Below are 21,311 nucleotides of genomic sequence, written 5' to 3'. Positions count from 1 at the left end.
GCTCATGAGCTTCTTCCTCTCCCGGTGGTGGGTGCGCCTGCTGTACGGCTGCGGCGTGGCGCAGCCGCTTTTGTTCTGCTACCGCAGGGTGGTCGGTACCGCCAGAGTTTTTGGCCGTAGATTCAGCTGCACAAGATTCGGGAAGATAGCTTGCGTGGAGCGAGAGTACAGGCTAAAAATGCTGACATGGCAGGTGTAGCAATATTAGTCACAATTGTGCCCACCTTACCGTTTGCACCGTAGATTTTATCATTTTTACTGTAGCGGTAACTGTTTTTTTGACTTTTGTATTTTTAAATTTTAAATCGGAAAATACTGGTTGCCGCTAGCGGCAAGTGTTAGCGGCGGTAAGGTAAACCCTCACAAACGCTCCAAACGCGTTCACAGGGAACGGGATTCTTGCGTTCACATTGAACGAGATAGTTAGCCCCACTGTATTTTTTTTTCAGCCGGACAAGGGCGAGAACCGGCCGCCGCTCCGATGTCCTCCACAGCTCCACCACGCCCGCCCACCCGCGCCGCACCGGTCTCCTCCACCGATCCGCGTCCGGGCGGAGCTCCGCGAGGAGCACCGCGACCTGCGGCCGGGTGCCGTCGAGCGCGACCTTTAGAAGCTCATCGCCATCGACGGAGAGCTCCGCCGTGGCGCCCGCGGGCAGGCCCGGCACCCTGGGCAGGTCCAGCGGCGCGACCGTCACCGCCCCGGCGGCCTCCGCCAGCAACGCTCCTCCACCAAGCCCCGCTCTCCGGCGTTGATGTGCCGCAGCAGCTCGCCGCTTTTCAACCCGCTCTGCTTGTAGGTTCGTGCTTTCTGCCACGGGACAACTCCTTTGTCACTCCGCGCGTTATTCCACCACGCGCCCATCATGGCCCCCTTCTTTGCGAATCACCTCTGGGAGTGGATTAACTCTACTTTTTTTTTGTTGGTAAGAAAACACATTCCAATCTTGTTTGTTGACTTTCTAGGTCATGGATGTGTTGAAAACTGGTCATGTATGGTCATATCAATTGCGGAAGGACTTGGTATATCAATAATGTTGTTTTCTGTCTTCAAATTGAAAGTTAGTTGCCGATTGAAAGAATCCTTATCTAGGTTGCTCTTCAGGGACGAATTTAGTTTACTGTATTCACCTTTGAATCCTCTAGCATCCCATTTTCAATTGACGATGTCACAAAAGCGAGCCCTGAGTTAGTGCTGTGTTATTTCCGTTTAATTGAAATGACTAAGCTTGCCACCAAAATGAACACCAGTTTTATTATATGGCAAAACCTGGTCAGATTGTCAGAGGTGTTAGCTCTCTCTTTAGTTTTCTTATTTGATTTGATTTCCTTAGTACTATTTTCCACTCTGTCATTAGCAAATCATTGCATGGATGACTTTTTTTATTCCTTTTCAGTGTCAAGTAGTCATGTGGGTTTATGGGAATTATTATATGACTGATGGCAAGATATTAGGATGTGTCTACCTGTCATGTTGTCTTTTGATGGAAATGCTAATTACGTCAGGTTGTTCGATCTCTTATTATGTACAGAATTTGCATAGAAGACTGGGTACGGCATTTATTCTTGTTCAATCTGTTTTTCCATAAATTTGCAGATACGACTCGATCAAGCTTTTGACTTCTTTATCATTAATATTGCTACTTATCTAATAGTATTTGGCAAATATTACTAATATGCAAACTTATTGATATTTTAGGTGCAAACAACAAAACATAGGAGAATGCAATGCAATAGTAAATATCTGAGTGCATACTTTTAATCTGCTGCTTCTCGCTTTTTTCTTTAAAGATATTGTAAATGTTGTGCATTATTATAGTTCATATGAGAGTAGTAAATATTAATATAGTTCTTTCTTCAGTGAACTGAGTTTGCTGTATTCACATTTGAATCCTCTAGCATCCCATTTTCAATTGACGCTATCATACAAGTAAGGTTTTAAAAAACGCTAGACGCTAGGTGAACGCTAGCCTATGGATTAGAGTTTTTTGTGATTAAACGTAGATTAAACGTCTTTTGTGATTAAACGACACTGTAATTAAACACAACGCTAGGCCAAAGTTTAGAGTTTAATCAAGATTAAACGTAGTTTTAAAACGTTTTTTAAAACAGAGCGAGCTCTAAATTAGCACTGTGTTATTTTCCATTTAATTGATGTTTTAGGTGTCAACTTGTCAATTTAGTGCACAAATTGCTAATGTGCTTTTGATGGTGCAAAATTTTTGTTTGGTGATGTGCAGTGCTTTATGTCTTTGCTTTGCTGCTATGTGATTTTTTTTTTTTTTTGCTCATACAGACCATGATTTATACATTTGATCCCAATGTATTTTGAGGTATATCTGGCTGCAGCGACAAGTCAATGATAGGCGAACAGGAGTTGGAGATGGATCGAATGTAATCCCATCCTGTATTTTATATATGTAATTTTGAAGGGTTGGGTGAAATTTCGGAATTATATATATTACGTTTAGAGTTTTTTTCCATATTACTGGAAGGGGTGGATGCTGATGTGGAACAGGCTCCTAAGTTCAACAAGTCTGCCAGAGTACAAGTGATGCTGCTGGGTTGACTGGTAGTCAATATTGGAGGGCTGCCTGCTGGTTGAGTTGACTGGCAACGAAGTGCATGACCGCATGAGTTGCTATTAGACCTGGACTCAAAAAATAGTATAGGAGTTAAATGAGTTGATATTTGGCAATATCAGGCATGAGTTAAACTCTATGTGTAACTGTTATTTTGTTTTTAAACTTTCATCTGTATGAGATAATAGTATTGATATTTCTGTCAATATATATGAAGTAAATTTTAGCAACATGCTTGTGGTGCTGGTTTATCTGTCAGCATGCGTCATTCTTTTGTATGCGAAGTATATGAGCAGCCAACATGGAATTTACGATGGTGTTTAGATCTATATGTGTGTAATGTATTATTTTCTCACTGATAAAGTATGCTAGTGTTGGATGAAAAGTGTATAGTATTTTTAGTGATACAAGACAGCACAACGCCATCGTGAGGACCATTCTATATATATTTTTCAAGGGATGCACAGGTAATGATGACTGATTTCATACAAAAGAGAGAGAACCGAACCAACAAATGAGCAACAGTAGTAAATGGGATATCAGACAAGCATGAATTCAAAAATAGGATATGCGACAAGTGCATGAATTCAATATGATCCAATGTTTCCAATGCTGGACAGTACAAGTTTAGTTAATTTATAATAGTTCTGCAGGATAACTCATATATATAGGTGTCATCTAATACATGATAATAGGCAATGAGATGAATATGTGGTAGTTGGCATCAGTTGAGATCTGATCTAGGCAATCTTTTGTTGCTTGAACTTGATCAGTTGTACAAAATATCAGAAAGTGACCTTTTCTTTTTAGTGGATGGGTTCTCCTCCTCTGGCCAATCCGCTATCAAATTGCTCGGGGTGTTCTCTTTATCCTTGGGTGGACGCTTCCTGCTCGTTAGCCATGACTTGAGACCTGTGTTCGGAGGCCTACCTCCTAGGACAGTGCGTGGTGGACAAGCAGTAGGTTGGAGCTGCCCAGTGAAGGTTGCTGCCAATATATTTGGATCATCTGAATTAGCTAATACAGGATCAGAACTTGAAGATCCCGTTATTGCATCCATGGCCTGATGGAATGCAGTTTCGCTCAAGGTCGCTTCCCTGTTTGCAATTTCAAAAACTTTATCAAGCAGCATCTTCTTCCGACTTCCGCAGTTTGTCATTATGAACTATGAGGGATAACTTTGATTCTTCTGAAAGTGACCGTTCAACGCAATCTTTTGTCCATCTATGGAGTATGTTGCCAGGGGGTATCTCTTGCCTGTCAAGATGTACAAGTACCTGTGGTTGGGAACCAGGGTTAGGACATTGTGATTTGTGGGGTGATCTTGGGTAGTTGCTATTTAAAATGTCTCACAGTGGTGTTTTTTACGAAGTCCTTACCTTTAGTGCATGACGACAAAGCATGCCCATATGCTCGAAGAGGCCACATTCGCAGGTTACACGCTCTGTGCCTTGCAGCCTCACGTGGATATAAGCTGCAGCATCTTCCATGTCTGCTCTTGCGTCTGTCAATACATACTCATCTTGACCAATCTTGGATTTTATAGTGTACTTGCTTGATTCAAATAGCTCATCATAAAACTTCTCATACGTGGCCCTTGTATAAATAGTGTGTGCATGATCCTCTATTGGGAGACCAGTTCTCAGCTTTCGATTCACCTGAACAAAAGCAGAGAAACACTAAGCGGCTTGTACTGTACATTACAATAATATGATTTTGGGTGACAAGTTTAGCTCAGGAAGTCCTTTTTTTCTGTTGTGCTGTTAGCATACCTGGTTTTGACGAACCCTTCCTTTCCCTCCTGGTCATTCCTATCACTTTGAAATTCATTGAATTTGGCGACGAACAGGTGCATTGGAGCAGCACGCTGGATGAATCTTTTCAGCATATGGTTGGCGCTTTCACTTCGTTGTGTGCTTGTCATACCAGCACAAAAGATACCCATGAAGGATGGCTTTGCCCATTTTCACGGTGCTTGAACAACCTTTTTAAAAACTTGTTTTTCACAAGTTTGTATTTCTTAACCAATTCACACCATTTTTTCTCAAAGGCAGGTATATTTGTTTCATCGGTAATGAGTTTGTTGAAATCATGCTTGAACCTCTTATGCTTTGAGTATACCTTCCCCAATCTGTCCTTAGCATTTTTGAGGACATGCCATCTGCACCATCTATGTTTTGTTCCTTGCATTGATGTTTTCATTGCCTTAGCCATTGCAGCACATTGATCTGCACAAAGGACACTACATTGGTCATTCTTTTTTCTGATGTTGTACAACTGAATTGAAGAGAACATGGAAATTAAATAATTAGAAATGGGATGGTGTTATCTAAATTTGAAGACACAAACATGCATATATGAAAATGGGAATCTGATTTGCAGCCAAGGTATGTGCATTTTTATTTTTACCTGTCAACATGGTAACGGGGGCCTTACCACCCATTATCTCAACGAAATTAGTAAATGCCCATTCGAAGTCTGATGTTTTTTCTGATGTCAGTAGCAATCCACCAAGAACAATAGATTGGAAGTGGTTGTTAACACCCATGAAGAGGCCAAATGGGAGGCTGTATAGATTTGTTCTATAGGTGGTATCAAATGTGATGGCATCTCCAAAAGTAGCATAGTCCAGCCTGTTTTTGCCTGTGCACCACAGCATCATTTTCAGCCGATCACCTGAGTCGATCTGGAATCTTACTTCCAGTCCTGGGTCAGTCTCCTTCATCTTATCTAGCAGTCTCAATGTCTTGCCAATGTCATCTCGCATGTTTTCTTGTGCCAGCTTCGCACAAATTGACCTCACGGACTCCTTCCTCATCCTTGCCCTTGATCCACCATCAGAGACTCCCAGTATATTGCATATTCTGCCTACACTAATGTTGTTCTCCCTTAGCTTCTTGATGAGATCCTTTGTCGATGGATCTATGTAACCATGGGACTTCCATTGCTTGTTCTCGCTGTATGCCTCCGTAAGCCTGTGATTGTGGGTGTCGTTGACACTGCTTATGTACCAAGCATGGTCGCTTCTCCTGTGCAATCTAATCTTGGCGGCACAATCTGTCCGGATGGAAGAGTTGCTGTTCTTGCTGGTACCCTGCAAGTAGAGTTTTACAAGAATATTTGATGGATCAGTGATAAACTTTAGAGCCTTTTTTATATGATGTGTAGCAAAAGCATGAAAGTTCTCTAAACTACCTCGCATGAGAAGACAATATCCAGTTTTGTTTGATATTTGCTAGCATTCTTGCGCCCACGACCAAATCGAACTCCGAATCCCTTTTCCCATGAATACAAGTTGTAGAAATCCCTCGCTTCTTCATGGCTGTTGAATGTTGTACCTTCATGGGGGGAGAAGATCGGAGCCCCCAGTGGGGCGGTTGCTGCGCGCCGTAGAGCTCTAGTGATAGCACTTTCCTCTGATGGGGCATCCCTGTAGTCAGGTCCATTCCTAGCCCCTGGTCTGTCAGCACAATATATGAAGTATTTTTAAGTTAACAATTTTTTTGTGCACGCACAGATGAGTTTAAATAAACATCTAAAGCTTAATGGTAGTAATCAAGGTTTAAAATCGCGGGCTATAGAATTTAGCGGAAGCTTGGACAAAACGCTATTTTACCGCTATAGCGGCGCTATTTGGCGCTATAGCGTGTTAATGAGCATCGCGACAGCTATTTCTGGCCGCTATAGCGGCGCTATTTTGGCGCTATAGCGTGCTATTTTTTACACTGGTAGTAATGCAAGTGTATTGACTTAGCACTAATCAAATTTTTGGAGTGTGCAATAGGCCTATAACAATGCTTGATAATATATAGTCGCACATAAAATCAAGGGTAATTTATCAATCCAAATTTGCTCTTCAACACATATATTCTAGGGTGTGGAAATCAAAGTTTTAAATCTCCCGCTATAGCTTCCGCTATAACCCGCTATAGCTATTTAGACATGGTATCGCTATTTGAACTCATGTGTAATTTAGCCGCTATAGCCCGGTATAGCCTCATTTAGCCCGCTATTAGCTGTTTTCAGAGGCCAGCCGCTAAACCCCTTAGCCCGCTATTTAGAACCTTGGTGGAAATTTTGGGTCAGTGCAAATGTAATCAACAAACTCAATGTATTTCTACTCGAACTTGGTACAAGCAATCGGTTCAGTGCTAAAGTATCCTTTTTTTAATCTTTTGTTTGCATGTTGAGAAATATCATAATTGCAATCCATATCCAAATTTAATGCAGATCAGCTATATTACTTCTAATCCGAGCAGCTGTTTTCCTTATAATCCTATTACGGTACAGGAACGTGTGGACGGCCTTACCCGCGACGAAGATCCAGTGAGGTTTGCCGGCTCTGGCACATGAGCTCCGACGCCTGCGCTCTGCAAGCTCCCACTCTCTTCTTGAGCTGTCGTCGATGCATCCATTGACTTCTTGGTAGTTCCAATCCCGACTAGTGCAATCGCCCCATCAGGAAACTCGCTAGGCTTGGTGCCCCTCGCAATCTCGTCGATGGCCTGGGGGGATTTCGTGACCGGATCAATGTCCATGACGAGGCGACGAGGATCCATGGAAGGGGTGAGAGGAGGGGCGCATCCTGTACTGGTGATCTATTCCATGGGAAGGAATCGAGTGCTTCTACTGGAAGCTTCCAATTGAATGCTTCTACTGGAAGGAACCCAACCCACGAGATGTATTGGCTGTAGTGTGAACACGGTTATCGGTTTACTGTTGTTCAGTTGACTTCACTCGGAACCGGTTTTGCCACGGTGTCAAATTGCGTTTCTAATCTTGTCCACGTCGCAGACACGGGAATATAGCTCACCAATCTCAGAGCAGAAGCTGGAGAATCCTGGTCTTCCGTCAGGGGGCGGTACGCACCACCCGGCGGTATAGAATCCGCGTTTGCGGTGAGGTAGGCGAGCGCGACGTGGCGGGACCTCAGCTGGGGGTAGAGGCGCGGTATGGCGACGATGGCGACGGCTGACAGGGCGATGTAGCCGACGACGGCGGCCGGGTCGTACACCCGGTCGCGAAGGAACACCTGCGCCCGCCGCCGGTCGTCGAAGCTCCGCGCCGGCGGCCGGTCGTCGGCGCCGAGGCACATGGACGGCAGCGTGGCGAGCCGGGAGTGCCGCCGCCTGCGCATCCCGCGGAGCGTCCGGAGCAGGATGCAGAGCATGTGGAAGAGGCCGTCAGCGAGGACCATGGATATCCCGATGAACCATCGGTAGGCGTTGATGACGCCGATGCCACGAGGGTACCAGCTGCCCTCCTTGGTCATGATGTACGGCAGCATGATCCCCCAGGACACCACGGATCCCGCGAGCATCGAGATGGTGACCTTGTACTGGCTTAAGAACCCGATGCCGATGTCGGTCATCGAGAAGTCGAAGAAGAACCTGACACGTTGCATGTTTTGGATCGAGCTTAACACAATAACACTTCATGGTGTTCTTGTTCGATTTTCAGAATTTTTTTTTCTGGCTTACGTTACGTACCCAAATCGAGCTGCGGTAAGGCCGAAAATGGGGAAGGACCGGAAGCCGCAGTGCATGCCGCCTTCGTAGAACCACTGCCAGAGCGACGACGCGATAGCTCCACCCAAGGTTTGAACATGACTGACACTTGCATACTGCGGCGTGAGAAAACGGGAAAAAAATTGTAAGACATGTTGCTTCTAATTTATGAACAAAAACGGAGTATTAATTTGGTGGATCGACATCGACTGTTAGTGACTTAGTGTTACCTTGCTTGTTTGGCGCCGTGCGGCGTGTGGATGCTGTTGATGAAGTGCGCCGTGGCCATGTCGGTGGGGAACGGTAGGTTGTGCCGGATGACGAGGCTGTTCCTGAAGGGCCTGACGGCGAAGACGCCGACGAAGCTGGTGAGGAAGAGGAACGCCATCAGCCGGACGATCTGGGGCTCCGCGACGTTGCCGCCGCTGTTCCCGGGGCCGCCGTCCACGGCCGAGGTCCGGCTCATCGCCAGGATGTAGGAGCCGAAGCCGCCGGTGTAGGCGATGTTGGCGCAGGAGACGACGAAGGTCTGGATCACGGCGTTCTCCTGGCGCGTGAAGGGGAGCTGCGCCACCGCAACGCGGATTTGCAGCTGAATCTACGGCCAAAAACTCTGGCGGTACCGGCCACCCTGCGGTAGCAGAACAAAAGCGTACCTCACCGTGCCGCTGTTCGCCTTCTGCAACACGTACGGCATCGGCATGACGTCCGCGAACCTCGGGCCCACGTACGGCAAGATCGCCGTGCTCGCCTTCGGCTCGTGGGTGGGGCTCCAGAACGGCGGCGTGGTCGCCGGGCTCGCCGGCGGCGTCATCATGCTGTCCGCCGTCATCACCGCGGGCGACCTCATGCAGGTCTTCAGGACGGGCTACCTCACCCTCACCTCGCCGCACGCCATGCTCATCAGCCATGTCGCCGGGACGGCGCTCGGCTGCGTGATCAACCCGGTCATCTTCTGGATGCTGTACGGGGCGTACAACGGCGGCGACGGCGTCCCCGTCGCCCCGTACGCCAAGGTGTACCGTGGCATGGCCATCCTCGGCGTGTCCCAGCAGGCGTTCCCCAGGCACAGCCTGCTGCTCAGCAAGATCTTCTTCGCCGTGGCGCTGGCCAACAGCGTGCTCCGCGAGGTGTCCGCGCGGAGGGGCTGGCGCGTCGGGCGGTACCTCCCGTGCACCATCGCCGTCGCCATTGCCTTCTTCATGCCGCCCAAGGTACCCATCGGCATTTCCATCGGGAGCATCGGGATGTACCTGTGGAGGAGACTCGACGGCGACGGCGCGCGTCTGCGGTCGCCGCCGGTCTCATCTGCGGGGACGCTCTCGGCTCCGTGCTCCGGTCCATGCTCATGTTGTCCAGGCGCGCCCACCGATCTGCCTCATGTTCCTGTCGCCGAGAACGAGTGAGCGCCTGGATGCTGTCCTGGCAACGTACATGTAGAATCAGCTGTGCCCAGAAATGAATTGACTGCATAGACATATGTACAGTGACTACATTGTTGCTAGTTGATTCACGAAATCTCGGACGAACTCGTCTAGCTTGAGGGCGTGGTTTTAAATCGCTGGCTAAGGCGTTTAGTGGCAGGGTTATCGTTACGGTGTTTAACGGCAGGGCTGTCGTTACGGCGTTAAGTAGGTTATAGCAGACTAAATATCATAGTGGCTGCCCTCCTAACAGCTATAACTGCCTATTTAAAACCTTACTTGAGGGCCAACAATGGTTGGGGGCTTGAGGCTTGCGGCACGCCTCGTCATGTGTGATGGCATGCATCGCCACTGCAGTAAGCCGTGCTCCTTGGAGACGCGCCTCCTCGTCCGGCGTCCATGTCGGCAGGGGCTTGATGCGCAGTATGAACCCCGTGCGAGCGAATCGACACGGCGGCAGAGTACTTCTCTCCAGAGTCGCGCCGGATGAGGCCGCTATGGCAAAAACTCGCTCAGATTTTGCAGGGTGTTCGCCCACCGTACTCTTGTCCGAGGAATTCTTCCAAATTTTTAGTTGCGATTTCGTACTCTGCTTGCCGTACTACTGGACTGCCATCGTAGGTGGGAAGGTACTATGTTCGCCGAGGTTAATTCTCTATCATGCGGCCATAGTTTGGTTCCCAGAAAGACGGCGATGGGGTCGCGGCCGGAGCACGGGAGCACGACGAGGTGCGTTTGCTTGAGGCGAAACTAGAATGATGATGCGAGGCGAGTGCTTATTTGGAGCAGGATGAGGATCTCTGGAAAATACATGTTATTTGCAGTGGCGGCAGTCGTAGTCATTCGCGGGAGGAAACCGGCGCACCAGAACAATAGCCCTATTGTAAATTTTTTGACCCAGTATAGGAGGTAATTTCATAATAAATTCGGATCGCAATTGGATCGCGATTCGATTTAGGGGGTTTTATATAAATATTTGGATCGGATTAATAATCTAGATAAAAAATTAGGGGGTTTTGTGTAAAGATGTAGGGGGGTTCTGTAAAACAGTAGGTTCAGCTATCGGGCGGGCCCTTCATTTGCTGGGATGAAAAGAGGCGAAAATCTATTTTCATTTCGCATTATCCTCTTCTTCTCTGTCCGTCCCGTCAGGCTCCATCCCCCTCGCCGCGCGCGACTACCAATCCAATTTGGCGACCCCGTCGCTCGCCCCATTGCAGATTTGTGGGAGACCGCCGCCGGCTCTAATGGCGACTAGAGTCCCGTCCATGGAGCTCCACTGCCCCGCACCGTTGCTCTCCGGTGGCCGAGGTAATCTGTTCTCTCCGGCGGCGTGTCTTCTTTCAACTATTCTAGGGAGAACATGCCTTAAGAAGAAGCTTTTCCTTGTCCAAGCAAAGAGATTGGGGGGTTTGGAGAAAGCAAGTACGAGGTATAGAATCCTCCCTGTTGCTTCCGTTATGTAATTCGAAACCAATTGTCTAATCACGTAGGGCATATGAGTGCTGGACTGCTAGTGCCACTGCGTCTGTACCACTCTACCTGCATACTAATTTTGATGCTTACTGAAACTGAAACTCGAAGGTCAAAAGAGTCTGAACAGCCAAAGAAAAGAGCAGCCCTGATTCGTGGAACTGTTAGCCCACCACTTCCTGTACCAGGAAGCATACCTCGACCTCCTTATGTTGGCACAAAAGATGTACCAGAGATAGCAAAAGAGATACAAATGCACGACAAAGAGAGCATCGTCCACATGAGAGCTGCTTGCGAGCTTGCTGCTCGTGTTCTTGAATATGCAGGAACATTAGTGAAAGTAAGATGCTTCTCAGCACTTCCACTACTATGTTTAACCTAATCATGATTGAAATGCTGATTTTGTTTATAAGATACATTTTTCTCTTTCTTTGTACTTCATCATTAGTATATCTTCAGTGAGAAATCTATTGCATTTTCTATCAGCCCTCTGTAACAACAGACGAAATTGATAAAGCAGTGCACAAGATGATCATTGATGCTGGAGCCTATCCATCCCCACTTGGATATGGTGGGTTTCCAAAGAGCGTATGCACATCAGTGAACGAATGCATGTGCCATGGAATTCCTGATTCACGCGAACTACAGGTTCAGAAAGCCTTGCATCGACATGTTTTCTGCCCATATCACACTTCTGGGCCTTTCAACTACACAGTTCCACAGCCGGAGTAACTAATTATCTTGCATTAGTATTTTCCAGGATGGAGACATAATTAACATCGATGTCACTGTCTACTTGAATGTACGTTGTTTACTCTCTTGGTCATATATAATTATTGTCACTTCATAGTATTGAGTTCAAGTGTTCATGCTTCATGGAATTTAATTTGGATGTCGTCCCCTGATGTGCCCTCACCATTTCAGGGTTATCATGGGGACACCTCTAAAACATTTCTTTGTGGAGAAGTTGACGAAGCCAATAAACGACTTGTGAAGGTATCTACCCTTTTCTCTGGAGCACTTGTAATGCTTGCTCTTGCGATCTACTATTTTTTAGTCATGAATAGCAGCTCTAGTTTCCACACATTGTAACTCTACACGTTCCTTTTATTTCATTCCCACTTTTATATGGGACATAAATTGATGACAAATCTTCATAATGCAAAGGTAAAATTGCACATTGGCCACTGGTTTATTTCCTAAGGAGTGATTTCTGCAAAAAAAAAATTGCTTGATTAGGAGATAAGAATTATTGTAAGGTGTGTAATGTATCATCGTACATGTTTTCTTGCATATACATATTTTTTGTGGCTAAGGACGACTGCTAATAATGTAAGCTTCAGTAACCAGAATACTACTGTGCATATCAGGTTACCGAAGAGTGCCTGCTCAGAGGCATATCAACATGCAAACATGGTACCAGCTTTAAGAAGATTGGCAGAAGAATAAGGTATGCTATTTCCACTGATTTATTTCATGGCCAGCAAGCAATGATAATTGTATCTAGGGATCCCTTGTATCTATAGTTCATTCAATATCAGCTTTTGACTGTATTTCTTGGTATAGTTACTGGGTTAGTTCTGCCAGAAAGGAAACCTCTTAGATCTTTGGGCCAGGATTGAAAGAAGCAATGTTCTGAATAAAAAGCATTGTCAAACCAAATATTGTTGCCAATGCATAATATAAAGTGGCATGAGAACAATGGAACACTTTTGACTATGAAACACTACTACCTGTTTCATGCATCCAGTCAATGTCTCCCATATTTGCACACCAGCATTGATGTAAAATGAATTCCAAAGCAAGTTTCAGCTACTTTTTCCTACATGATTACCGTGGTTATATCAAATTTTATTTCATATCAGATACTACTATAATGGCTTTAATCCACTCGTTTGCTTGACCATTTCAGCGAACATGCTGAGAGGCATGGATTTGGTGTTGTGGAGTGTTTTGTTGGGCATGGAGTTGGCAGAGTATTTCATTCAGAACCAATTATATATCACCAGCGTAAGTAACAGGTTTAGCATTTGCCTATATAAGCTGTTCTGTGATTGTGGATACATTCATGCACCTTTTCTTCTGAGAATAAATGTTTTTTGTTAGATAAGAACTGCTCTTGAGAGGAAGAGCAGATTTTGCTGAAGTTTAGATATTTTCGAATGACGAAACCAGGCTGCAGACATTCAGTTTAGGTTTTTTATGCCGTTTCATCTAGTTAACTGAATTAATCAGTCATCATACAGAAACATGATTGTTGGTTTTGGTGAGAGTCATATCTTAGAAACAATATTTTTCTGCACCAATAATAGGTGGCATGCCTATATCTGCAACAAAAGATAGAGTAGCTATTAATGATAGGTCTGGAAGATCTTTGTTAGCATTGATCTTCTAGTGGTAACTTTTGCAATTTCTAGACCTGACTGTTATGGACTTGAACAGGTAACAACAAGCCGGGTCAGATGGTTGAAGGGCAGACATTCACAATAGGTACGCAGGGTCCTAACTCATTCTTGGCGAACTCAGTAAAGCCAGCCAGTTTTGATTTTTTGCTCTCGGGGTCACGCGCTTGTGTTCCTGACTGCTGCCAATGCTGCCGAACTTTCTTGTCCAGAGCCGATCCTATCCATGGGGAGCACCGTCTGCGACATGTGGGACGACGGCTGGACCGCCGTGACGACGGACGGCAGCTTGGCTGCCCAGTTTGAGCACACGATTCTGATCACCAGGACCGGCGCCGAGATCCTCACGAAATGCTAGGGGGAATTCATTTGTGATCTGTATGGATGTTGGAGGTGATAGATCTTCTTGCTAGATGGCGTACAAAACTTTCTAAAAGTTGAAAATTGCAATGGTGATTTTAGCCAGAGAGGACAAGTTCTAGGCTTCCGGGCGTCAACTACTCAACTTTCCGGTAGGTGTTCAGTTTGGTTCTCGGCTTCTCGCCGCCCCTTGGTTCTTGTGGTTCAGCTCTGTGCTTGGGGTTCGGCCGGCCGCCCTACGTGCCGGCGTGGAGGCGTTAGCGCTGTCGCGTCACGAGCGGGACGGCGTCGCAGGGGGGCAGCCGCCATGCGGTGCGTGCGGGCACCACCCGCCGCTGCCTCGGTGGGAGCAGTTGCGCCGCTCGTGGCTTTGCGCGCGGCGGCGGCGCCGAGACGTGGAGCGGGAGCGGGGGTGCCCGCGCCACCACGGCACCCGGCTGGTAGGCATTGGCACACGGCAGCCTCATGCGCCAGGCGGCCCCGCGGTAGCTTGCGTGAGCCGCTCGCTGCGCTGCGCAGATGGGTGCCCGAGCCTCCTCACGGTAAATCAACTCCGGAACCTGCTCACCCACTCCCGCGCCTCGCCGTATCGCTCCCCTGGCGCATGGACACGACCGACCCGGAACGAACGTGAGACGGTGAGAGGGGTGGGTTGGCTAACCGCCCGCCAACCGCACGCACCCGCGCCCGCACGCACGGAGCCGAGCTGCGGTCTCGCGGATCTCCAGGCGGCGTGCTTTGTTGACCCGGCGCTGCGGGCGCCCGCCCGCCACCGCCAGGTTGTGTGCGCTGTCCCGCAGGCGGCGGGAGGACGCTGGCGGCCCGGTGGCCGACACGACCCCGCGCGAGCGCCACCTAATTTTTCCGCCCGTGGAAGCCGCGCCCAGCCCGTTCGGCGCCGTCTCCGCTGGAGCACGGGCGGGCAGGCTGGATTGGATTGGGTCCGCGCCGCACACCGGCCGCGGCGGCATCGTGCATGCAAAGGCGGCTTCTTTCTTTATTCCGCCCCGGCCGGCGCCCCGCCTGAGATCCAAAGCCGCCGAGGTGCGGCATATTCCGCGGCGGGCACGTGCCGGGCCGCCCGTGGCTGGGCGGCCCGGAATCGTAACGGAAAGGTTGCCAGCGCCGCCGCCGCCTCCCGCGCTCCCCTACGGGTGGAGACTGACCTGACCTGAGCCCGGGGACCTGTCACCTGTGTGTGCTCCACGATAGTATGAACATTGACCACGGTGCGGCTTCGTCTCGCGGAATATTCAGCTGAACGGCCGGGCCAGAAACATCCGTGATAGCACTTCGTGCTACCCATCTTTTTCCCAGCTTGACTTGATGTGTATCGCAGCCCTCTGCACCGAGCGAGGCCAACCACCAGCATGTCACTGGATTCTCGGACACATCCGGGTCACCGTTCCCCCGCCAACTTATGCCAATCTGGCGTCAAAATTTTATCGTGACATCGTCGCTCGGATCGCGAATTCAGTTCAGTTTTGCGGGGGAATGTGTATTTTTGTCACAAATTCAGCAGCCTGGGACCTCAGGGTTCCATTTAGCAAAATGAAAAAAACAAAAGATGAAACTTTGCCTGGACTCAGATCGGAACAACACGAGGCGTCGTAAAGCGGGGGTGGTTGCTTTGCTTGAGAGAGCTCCCAAAGCTACCGCCGCGGCGGCTGGAGGTGCCGGGCAGTCCACCATCGCCGCGCGACGCTGATCGCCCTGGCGCTCCATCACATGACTCCACGAGGACGCGGCGCGGGGGTGGAGCCCACCCCACCCGCCTCATGTGTTGCTCGGGGACGTGGGGAGGGAGCTTGCCGCGGTCGCAAGCGAAGCGCCTGCGCGAGCGACAGGGAGGGAAGGAAGGAAGCCGTCAAAGGCGCGTGGGGCCGCGGCGCGGGGTGGCGACCGCCCGTAGCCCGTAGGTGGCCCGTGGCGTCGCGGCGTACGTGGGTGGGTGGGGTGGGGAGCAAGGCGATGCTCTTGCTTTCGCTCCAGGGCAGTGTGGATGGGTGGACCAGTTCGTCTAGGGGGGGGCCCTCGCAGCGCCGCGCCGCGCCGCGCGGCACGACCCCGCGCCGGCTCGTCAAGCTCGAGGAGGGGCCACGGTTTTCTGCGTGGCTTTCCGCGTCGTCCCCGAGTCGTCGTCGTCCTCCGCTACGCTCCGCCCTTCAGGCTTGGCTGTCAATGCAAGCTGGTCGTATGGTGCGGGAGGACGAACACACAAACACAACTCAACCTGTACCGTGCTACGGAAATTCACGGAGGAGAACGGTTCAACATGCTACCTTGCATACTTGCACTGTAAGTTAGCAGTAAGCTGCTGAAGAGGAGATCGGTAGCACCAAAAGACTCTCCGTAACAATTTCTTTTTCAACCAGGCTTCTGACATCAAAATCATTATTGATTGGATGATCTTATGCTTGATCAGTTAAAACTTAAAGTTAGCTTTCTCAATTTTGCAAGTCCATTTCTCAAGTCCTTTTTCCCTTCTGAATTATTCTTGCAAACTCTGAAGCCAAATCAGCAGGTAGCTAGAAGGAACATACTACAGCACAGACAATTTGCGAGCAAAAGACGGTAGATTTCTCATTAATCAGCGATTAATATGTTACAACGAAGGACAAAACGCTTTGTGTTGGTATTGTGTATTTTGGCAACACCGGCAGCGGTTCTTGTGATACCTATCTGCCGGTGCAAAAAGAACATCCTATGTACAGCTAGTAAGTAGTAAACCATCGCGGCAATTAAACGATCGATTAACCAACCTCTTACGTACTAATACAAGTTCTAATCTTCTATGCGAGCTCTGGGGAGGACTCGTCGTGTCATCGGGCGCGGCGCCGGTCCACCTACGCCACCTCGGCCGGCGGCGGCATGTTGAGGTCGAACCCCACGTCGACAGCCGGGGAGGCATCCACCACGGATGACGACGACCCGGTGTCGCTCTGCTCGTCTTCACGGCAGGTCGCCTTGTTGGTGCCGGCGACGATGGCGGGCCGGCAGGGGACTGGCGCCGGCACGGCCACGGTCACCGCGAGCCTCGGGTCAAGGAACAGGAACGGCTGGGCGGCCACCATGGGCGGCATGCCGAGGCTCAGGTCCAGCGACGGCGCGGGCAGCGCGGGGGCCGCCGCCGGGGACGCGGCCGGCGAGTCCCGGGAGGAGGACTCCACGGTGCTGCTGCTGGGGCTGACGGCCAGCATCTTGGGCGGCGGCGGGTGCGCGCCCGCGGCGAACGCGACGGGGAAGTTGGTCTTGGCCTTGGGCCCGCGGAAGTGGAGCGCGGCGGCGTCGTAGGCGCGCGCCGCGGCCTCGGCGGTGTCGAAGGTGCCGAGCCACACGCGGGCCTTCCTGGCGGGGTCCCGGATCTCCGCCGCGTACCGGCCCCAGGGGCGCTTCCGGACGCCGCGGAACCTCGGCTCCATCATGCCGTCGGTGGCCGCGCTGGCGGGTGGGAGAGCGCTGTTCTTGGGCGCCATGGTGGAACCGGAGGAGGGAGCGAGCGAGCGACGAAGCGTGCGGCGGGCGAGTGGTGGGCGCCAAGTGTTCGGGCGCGGGCGGTGGCGGTTGTTGTGTTGGTGCGCTGGGCGGAGGCGCTGGAGTGCGGGGAGGAAAGGCAGGTGGGCGGGGTATTAATAGGGGAGGCGGGAGGTGAGGAGGAGCCAGCGGGAGGGGAGGTTTGACCACACACAGGCGGCGGGGCGCCCACAGCGACGGAGGTGGGGGCGGCCGCCCCGCGTTGTGCTCCCGCTCCGCCGTTTCCTCCCTCGTCTCCTCTCTTTTGGTGGTGCGGCTGCTTGCTCGGTCCGTCAGTCAGAGTACTATGTTCGGTTGTTGTACGGCGCGTCCCCCCTGTCAGCGTGTGTGGCCGGCGCTGTACTTCCGGTCCTGCTTTCTGTCCCTCCATTCATCAGTCTCCGCCGTCCTTTGAAATGCACGGCCGCAGTTCTGTTATCTTTCAACGATCCGGGTCAATTGAGGCTATGTTTAGATTTTTAACCGTAAACGCTGTAAACGTAAAAAAAACATAACATCGAATGTTTTGACACATATATGGAGTATTAAATGAAGTCTATTTACAAAACTTTTTGCATGAATGGGCTGTAAATCGCGAGACGAATCTAATGAGCCTACTTAATCTATGATTTGCAACAGTGATGCTACAATAATCATCCGCTAATTATGAATTAATTATGGATTAATTAGCATCATTAGATTCGTCTCGCGATTTACAACCCATCTGTGCAAAAAATTTTATAAATAAACTTCATTTAATACTTCAAATTAACAAGATTCCGTCGCAAAAAAATTTTGCGCTCTATCTCAACACGGCCTGAGCTAGGCAGTGCGGGCTTGTTTGGATGCAGCCCTACCAGGCAGCACGCCGCCCAGGCAGCGATCTGACCCAGGCCACTAAAATTGGACGCCTGAGCTCGCTGCAGGCAGCTTTCAATCCTGACCCAGGCCATCAAAATTGGACGCCTGAGCCTCGCTGCAGACAGCTTTGCCAAGGCACCAAGCAAACAAGCCCTGTGTGGCTGTGTGCTTGAAGCTTCGCATAGCTGGGCTAGTCACTCTTTCATTCACCGGCGGTAACTATGGTCCCGGTAAATCAATCCATGAACGGTAGTTCCAACTGGAAAGGGCGCAGAAACTTTTTTGCCCCCGTCGGCGTAGGCGTAGCTTCGCGTCTGGCGGAGAGCGAACGGTAGCTGCAAGCGCAACCTGGCGCGGTTCCGCGTAGGACAACCACGGGTTGAATTGGCGAACCGCAAACCGGCCCAACGGTGTGCCGCCGCCCACCCGCCGGGTGCCCCGGTTGCTTTCGGCCGCCCACTCCACTCCGTCTCGGCGGCGGCGCCCTCGCCTGCCAGACGAGCGAACGGGGCCGTGCAAAGACGTCGCAATTTCCAGAGACGCGCGCGGCACGACGCGTCGCTCTCGCACACTCCGCGGCGGCACCGCATGAACGAGCGAGCGAGCGGCGAACGGGTGGGCGGTGCCGCGCGGCGGGGCCCGGCGGTGGCTGTGGCTCCGGCACCGTCGCCAGCCGCGTGGCCCGCGGTGCGGTGCCGCGCGACGTGTGAGCGTGACGCGATGGGTTTTTTTTCCCCTGAAAGTTAGCGACGCGATGGATTAGGAGGGGGAGGCGAGCGCGGAGGGCTCGCGGCAGGCGGGCGGCGGGGGCCACGGGGGTGAGGGCGACGGCGCGGGGCGGCCGCACCTGCCCCGCGTCTTCCTTGCCTGGCACGGCGGCGGCTGCGCGCAGACGGCCGGCAGGGCGCCGGATCGGATCCGCGCGGGGATTTGGATACTGCTTGCGTGCAGCCGGGGAGGGGGCCCGCCAGTCGCCAGCGCCGGATTTGGGCGGTGGAAGATGCCACGAAAGCCACCGCTCGTTTTTGTTTGCCCCCCTCCTCCCCTGTGCTTTGCCGTTGCCGCCGGCGGGAGCGTGTCTGGCTCTGGCGCGGCTATCGCCTCCAGTTCTCTGCGCGGTTAGCAGGGCCTCCAGTCCCGGTGCAGTGGTGAGGATAGAACGAATCGGAGGAGGTGCATTTGTCTTGTGTGTATAGATTTAACTACTATTTTTATTTTGAAAAAAAGTCTAAATTAATCCTCTTAACTATAGATAAAGTCTGAATAACCCCCTAAACTATTGTTTGGTTTATTTTACTCCCAAACTATGTCCTTTGGTTCAAATTACTTCCTAATAAATTTGTCTTTTTCATTTCTCCATGCATAGACGGAGTTTTAAGTTGAAATTTTATAAGATAATAGTACACACCATAATTTATGTTAGAAAAAATGCATCATAATTTTTATCATTATTTTATTTTGATAGGTTAGGATATTTAATAATAAATTAATTATTTGAGTTCAAAATTATATGAAAACTAATGGAAAAAATATAACGTTTTTCTAAATATTTATTATGATGTCCACTGGCACTACCACCTTGCAAAATTTGAAATTAAAATTCAACTTGTATATGGAGTAACAAAAAAGACAAATTGTATTATGGGGTAAAATAAACTAAATGACATAGTTTAAGGGATAAATTGAACTAAGTTATAGTTTAGGGAATTATCCAGACTTTGGCTATAGTTGAGGGGAGTAAATTGGACTTTTTCCTTTTATTTTTTAGGAGGTGCATTAGTACCTTCTAATTGCTATATAGCTTCGCCCTGCTCTGGTGTCGTCTTCAAAAAACGATGACAAATAATTTTAGAACAATATAACAAATTAAACTTTGTTTACAGAAAAAATCTTCTACTAACAGTATACATTATATAGAAGTTTACATAAATTGCAGGTACAATAGTGAGCACCAGCGTCAGGTTCGCGAACATGTCCTTACTCCCTTTGCCCCCCACCCACCCACACACAATATTCTAGAAAATTTATGATAGATTTATAGGAAGATAAAATGACATTGTTTGTCTCTATTTATTAGTCATATTTGACAGTGATTAATTGTCACATGCACACGCATCTGAGTGTAAGGTCAGTTTCAATTGGGGTTTCATGTCATTAAATATGATCAATTTTACTGACATGACAAGGAGAGAGAAGAATGAAGTTTTATGGGATGTGAGGAGATGTTGATAACCATGAAACCCATCTGATATAATTACATAGTTCTCGGTTTAAATAGTTTACTATGAAACTGTGCACTGAGACTGACCTAAGAGATGTGAGATGTTTTTAAGATTAAGACGTTGCTCCATTTGGGAGTTGGTTTAATTGTCGGAAATACTGGCAACCTGGTGGAGTGCGAAGCCGAAGTGTTTTAAAGGTAACACTAGATATGATTGTCGGAAAAAAAAACAGAGGATAAATTAAATGAGCAGTGAGCAAATTCATCAAAAATCACTTATATCTAGTGACATATTTTGAATGACACCTCATATTTGAGGATAAAGGAAACAATCCACAAGCGGACAAGCCTAAGGCTTATACTAGAAAATAATAATTTTATTCAGTCTAGCCTAGTTGCTCTTTAATTAAGTTTTCTGATGTCCTAATTAGCCTTAATTTCGTGGTTCATATGATTTGCAATTTTCATTTAGCCCTAATTTCGTAGTTTTTTTTAAAGAAATTGCTAAGGCATGCTACGAACCATTATCCTTGATGTTTTGAATAAACTTTACACCAATCTGAAAAACACAAACTGTATTATTCTGGTACTAACCAAGTTTTTGCTACTACCAAACATATAAAGTTGGCCTTGTTTGGATGCGCGCTAGAATACTAGCGCTAGAAGAGAATCTTTCCTGCATGAAGGACTGAATGAAGTCTATTTGCAAAACTTTTTTAGGGATGGATGTAACTTTTTCGCGACGAATCTAATGACGGTAATTAATTGATGATTTGCTACAGTAACCATCCTCTACTCGCGCGGTCAAAGGCCTCATTAGATTCTTCAGGGTCACTAGCGCGGGGTTCTGGAGTTGGTTTTGTTAACTGACTTTGTTTGACACCATAATAAACGGTCAAAGTGTCCCTATTCACTAGCGCGCTACAAACCAAACAGGACCGTTCTGTATGCATGCTGCTCGTAGGCTG

At 49.1% G+C, this 21,311-nt stretch overlaps 4 protein-coding genes and 1 long non-coding RNA gene across 7 annotated transcripts; 2 read left to right on the top strand and 3 right to left on the bottom strand.

Moving 5' to 3' along the window:
* The first annotated feature begins 396 nt into the window (after window positions 1-396).
* On the top strand, window positions 397-2,814 carry LOC120641728. The gene is made up of 2 exons (XR_005662373.1): window positions 397-926; window positions 2,297-2,814. It is a non-coding gene; the product is annotated as an uncharacterized LOC120641728 (long non-coding RNA).
* A 322-nt stretch (window positions 2,815-3,136) lies between these two features.
* LOC120641727 (protein FAR1-RELATED SEQUENCE 5-like) lies at window positions 3,137-7,281 on the bottom strand. The gene is made up of 6 exons (XM_039917949.1): window positions 6,893-7,281; window positions 5,778-6,042; window positions 4,992-5,676; window positions 4,355-4,810; window positions 3,962-4,240; window positions 3,137-3,859 (listed from the first exon to the last, which is right to left on the bottom strand). Exons 1-4 carry the CDS (start codon window positions 6,991-6,993, stop codon window positions 4,503-4,505), a joined length of 1,359 nt encoding a protein of 452 aa, XP_039773883.1. The 5' UTR covers window positions 6,994-7,281; the 3' UTR covers window positions 3,137-3,859; window positions 3,962-4,240; window positions 4,355-4,502.
* Window positions 7,282-7,305: 24 nt separating this feature from the next.
* Window positions 7,306-8,792, bottom strand: LOC120640330 (probable metal-nicotianamine transporter YSL17). The gene is made up of 4 exons (XM_039916171.1): window positions 8,751-8,792; window positions 8,325-8,654; window positions 8,063-8,205; window positions 7,306-7,972 (listed from the first exon to the last, which is right to left on the bottom strand). Exons 1-4 carry the CDS (start codon window positions 8,790-8,792, stop codon window positions 7,306-7,308), a joined length of 1,182 nt encoding a protein of 393 aa, XP_039772105.1.
* A 1,816-nt stretch (window positions 8,793-10,608) lies between these two features.
* On the top strand, window positions 10,609-13,875 carry LOC120641726 (methionine aminopeptidase 1B, chloroplastic-like). Of its 3 annotated transcripts, none has more exons than XM_039917946.1 (9): window positions 10,609-10,945; window positions 11,098-11,326; window positions 11,473-11,634; window positions 11,747-11,788; window positions 11,911-11,982; window positions 12,357-12,436; window positions 12,899-12,996; window positions 13,429-13,476; window positions 13,601-13,875. In XM_039917946.1, the coding sequence occupies exons 1-9, from the start codon at window positions 10,761-10,763 to the stop codon at window positions 13,744-13,746; spliced, it is 1,062 nt and encodes a 353-aa protein (XP_039773880.1). In that variant the 5' UTR covers window positions 10,609-10,760; the 3' UTR covers window positions 13,747-13,875. The 3 variants fall into 3 exon arrangements, with proteins under 3 accessions (XP_039773880.1, XP_039773881.1, XP_039773882.1); XM_039917947.1 differs by having other exon boundaries at window positions 10,613-10,824; window positions 11,007-11,326; XM_039917948.1 differs by lacking the exon at window positions 11,098-11,326 and having other exon boundaries at window positions 10,614-10,824; window positions 11,507-11,634.
* A 2,430-nt stretch (window positions 13,876-16,305) lies between these two features.
* LOC120641725 (ethylene-responsive transcription factor 4-like) lies at window positions 16,306-17,366 on the bottom strand. Its single transcript, XM_039917945.1, has one exon. The coding sequence runs from the start codon at window positions 17,222-17,224 to the stop codon at window positions 16,595-16,597; it is 630 nt and encodes a 209-aa protein (XP_039773879.1). The 5' UTR covers window positions 17,225-17,366; the 3' UTR covers window positions 16,306-16,594.
* Window positions 17,367-21,311: the final 3,945 nt, after the last annotated feature.

The sequence above is a fragment of the Panicum virgatum genome, chromosome 7K (assembly GCF_016808335.1).
Source record: "Panicum virgatum strain AP13 chromosome 7K, P.virgatum_v5, whole genome shotgun sequence".
Taxonomy (NCBI): Eukaryota; Viridiplantae; Streptophyta; class Magnoliopsida; order Poales; family Poaceae; genus Panicum; species Panicum virgatum.
This window is presented reverse-complemented; position numbering and strand designations above follow the sequence as displayed.

Coding starts and splice junctions, on each gene's coding strand:
- LOC120641727 (XM_039917949.1), bottom strand. CDS start 6,993: ATGCATCGACGACAGCTCAAGAAGAGAGTGGGAGCTTGCAGAGCGCAG. Junction 6,043..6,892: donor TCACTGGATCTTCGTCGCGG/GTAAGGCCGTCC, acceptor TTGTGCTGACAG/ACCAGGGGCTAGGAATGGAC. Junction 5,677..5,777: donor ATATTGTCTTCTCATGCGAG/GTAGTTTAGAGA, acceptor CTCTACTTGCAG/GGTACCAGCAAGAACAGCAA.
- LOC120640330 (XM_039916171.1), bottom strand. CDS start 8,792: ATGCCGATGCCGTACGTGTTGCAGAAGGCGAACAGCGGCACG. Junction 8,206..8,324: donor CGCCGCACGGCGCCAAACAA/GCAAGGTAACAC, acceptor CTCACGCCGCAG/TATGCAAGTGTCAGTCATGT. Junction 7,973..8,062: donor GCTCGATTTGGGTACGTAAC/GTAAGCCAGAAA, acceptor GCAACGTGTCAG/GTTCTTCTTCGACTTCTCGA.
- LOC120641726 (XM_039917946.1), top strand. CDS start 10,761: ATGGCGACTAGAGTCCCGTCCATGGAGCTCCACTGCCCCGCACCGTTG. Junction 11,327..11,472: donor ATGCAGGAACATTAGTGAAA/GTAAGATGCTTC, acceptor ATTTTCTATCAG/CCCTCTGTAACAACAGACGA. Junction 13,477..13,600: donor AGGGCAGACATTCACAATAG/GTACGCAGGGTC, acceptor TTTCTTGTCCAG/AGCCGATCCTATCCATGGGG.
- LOC120641725 (XM_039917945.1), bottom strand. CDS start 17,224: ATGGCGCCCAAGAACAGCGCTCTCCCACCCGCCAGCGCGGCCACCGAC.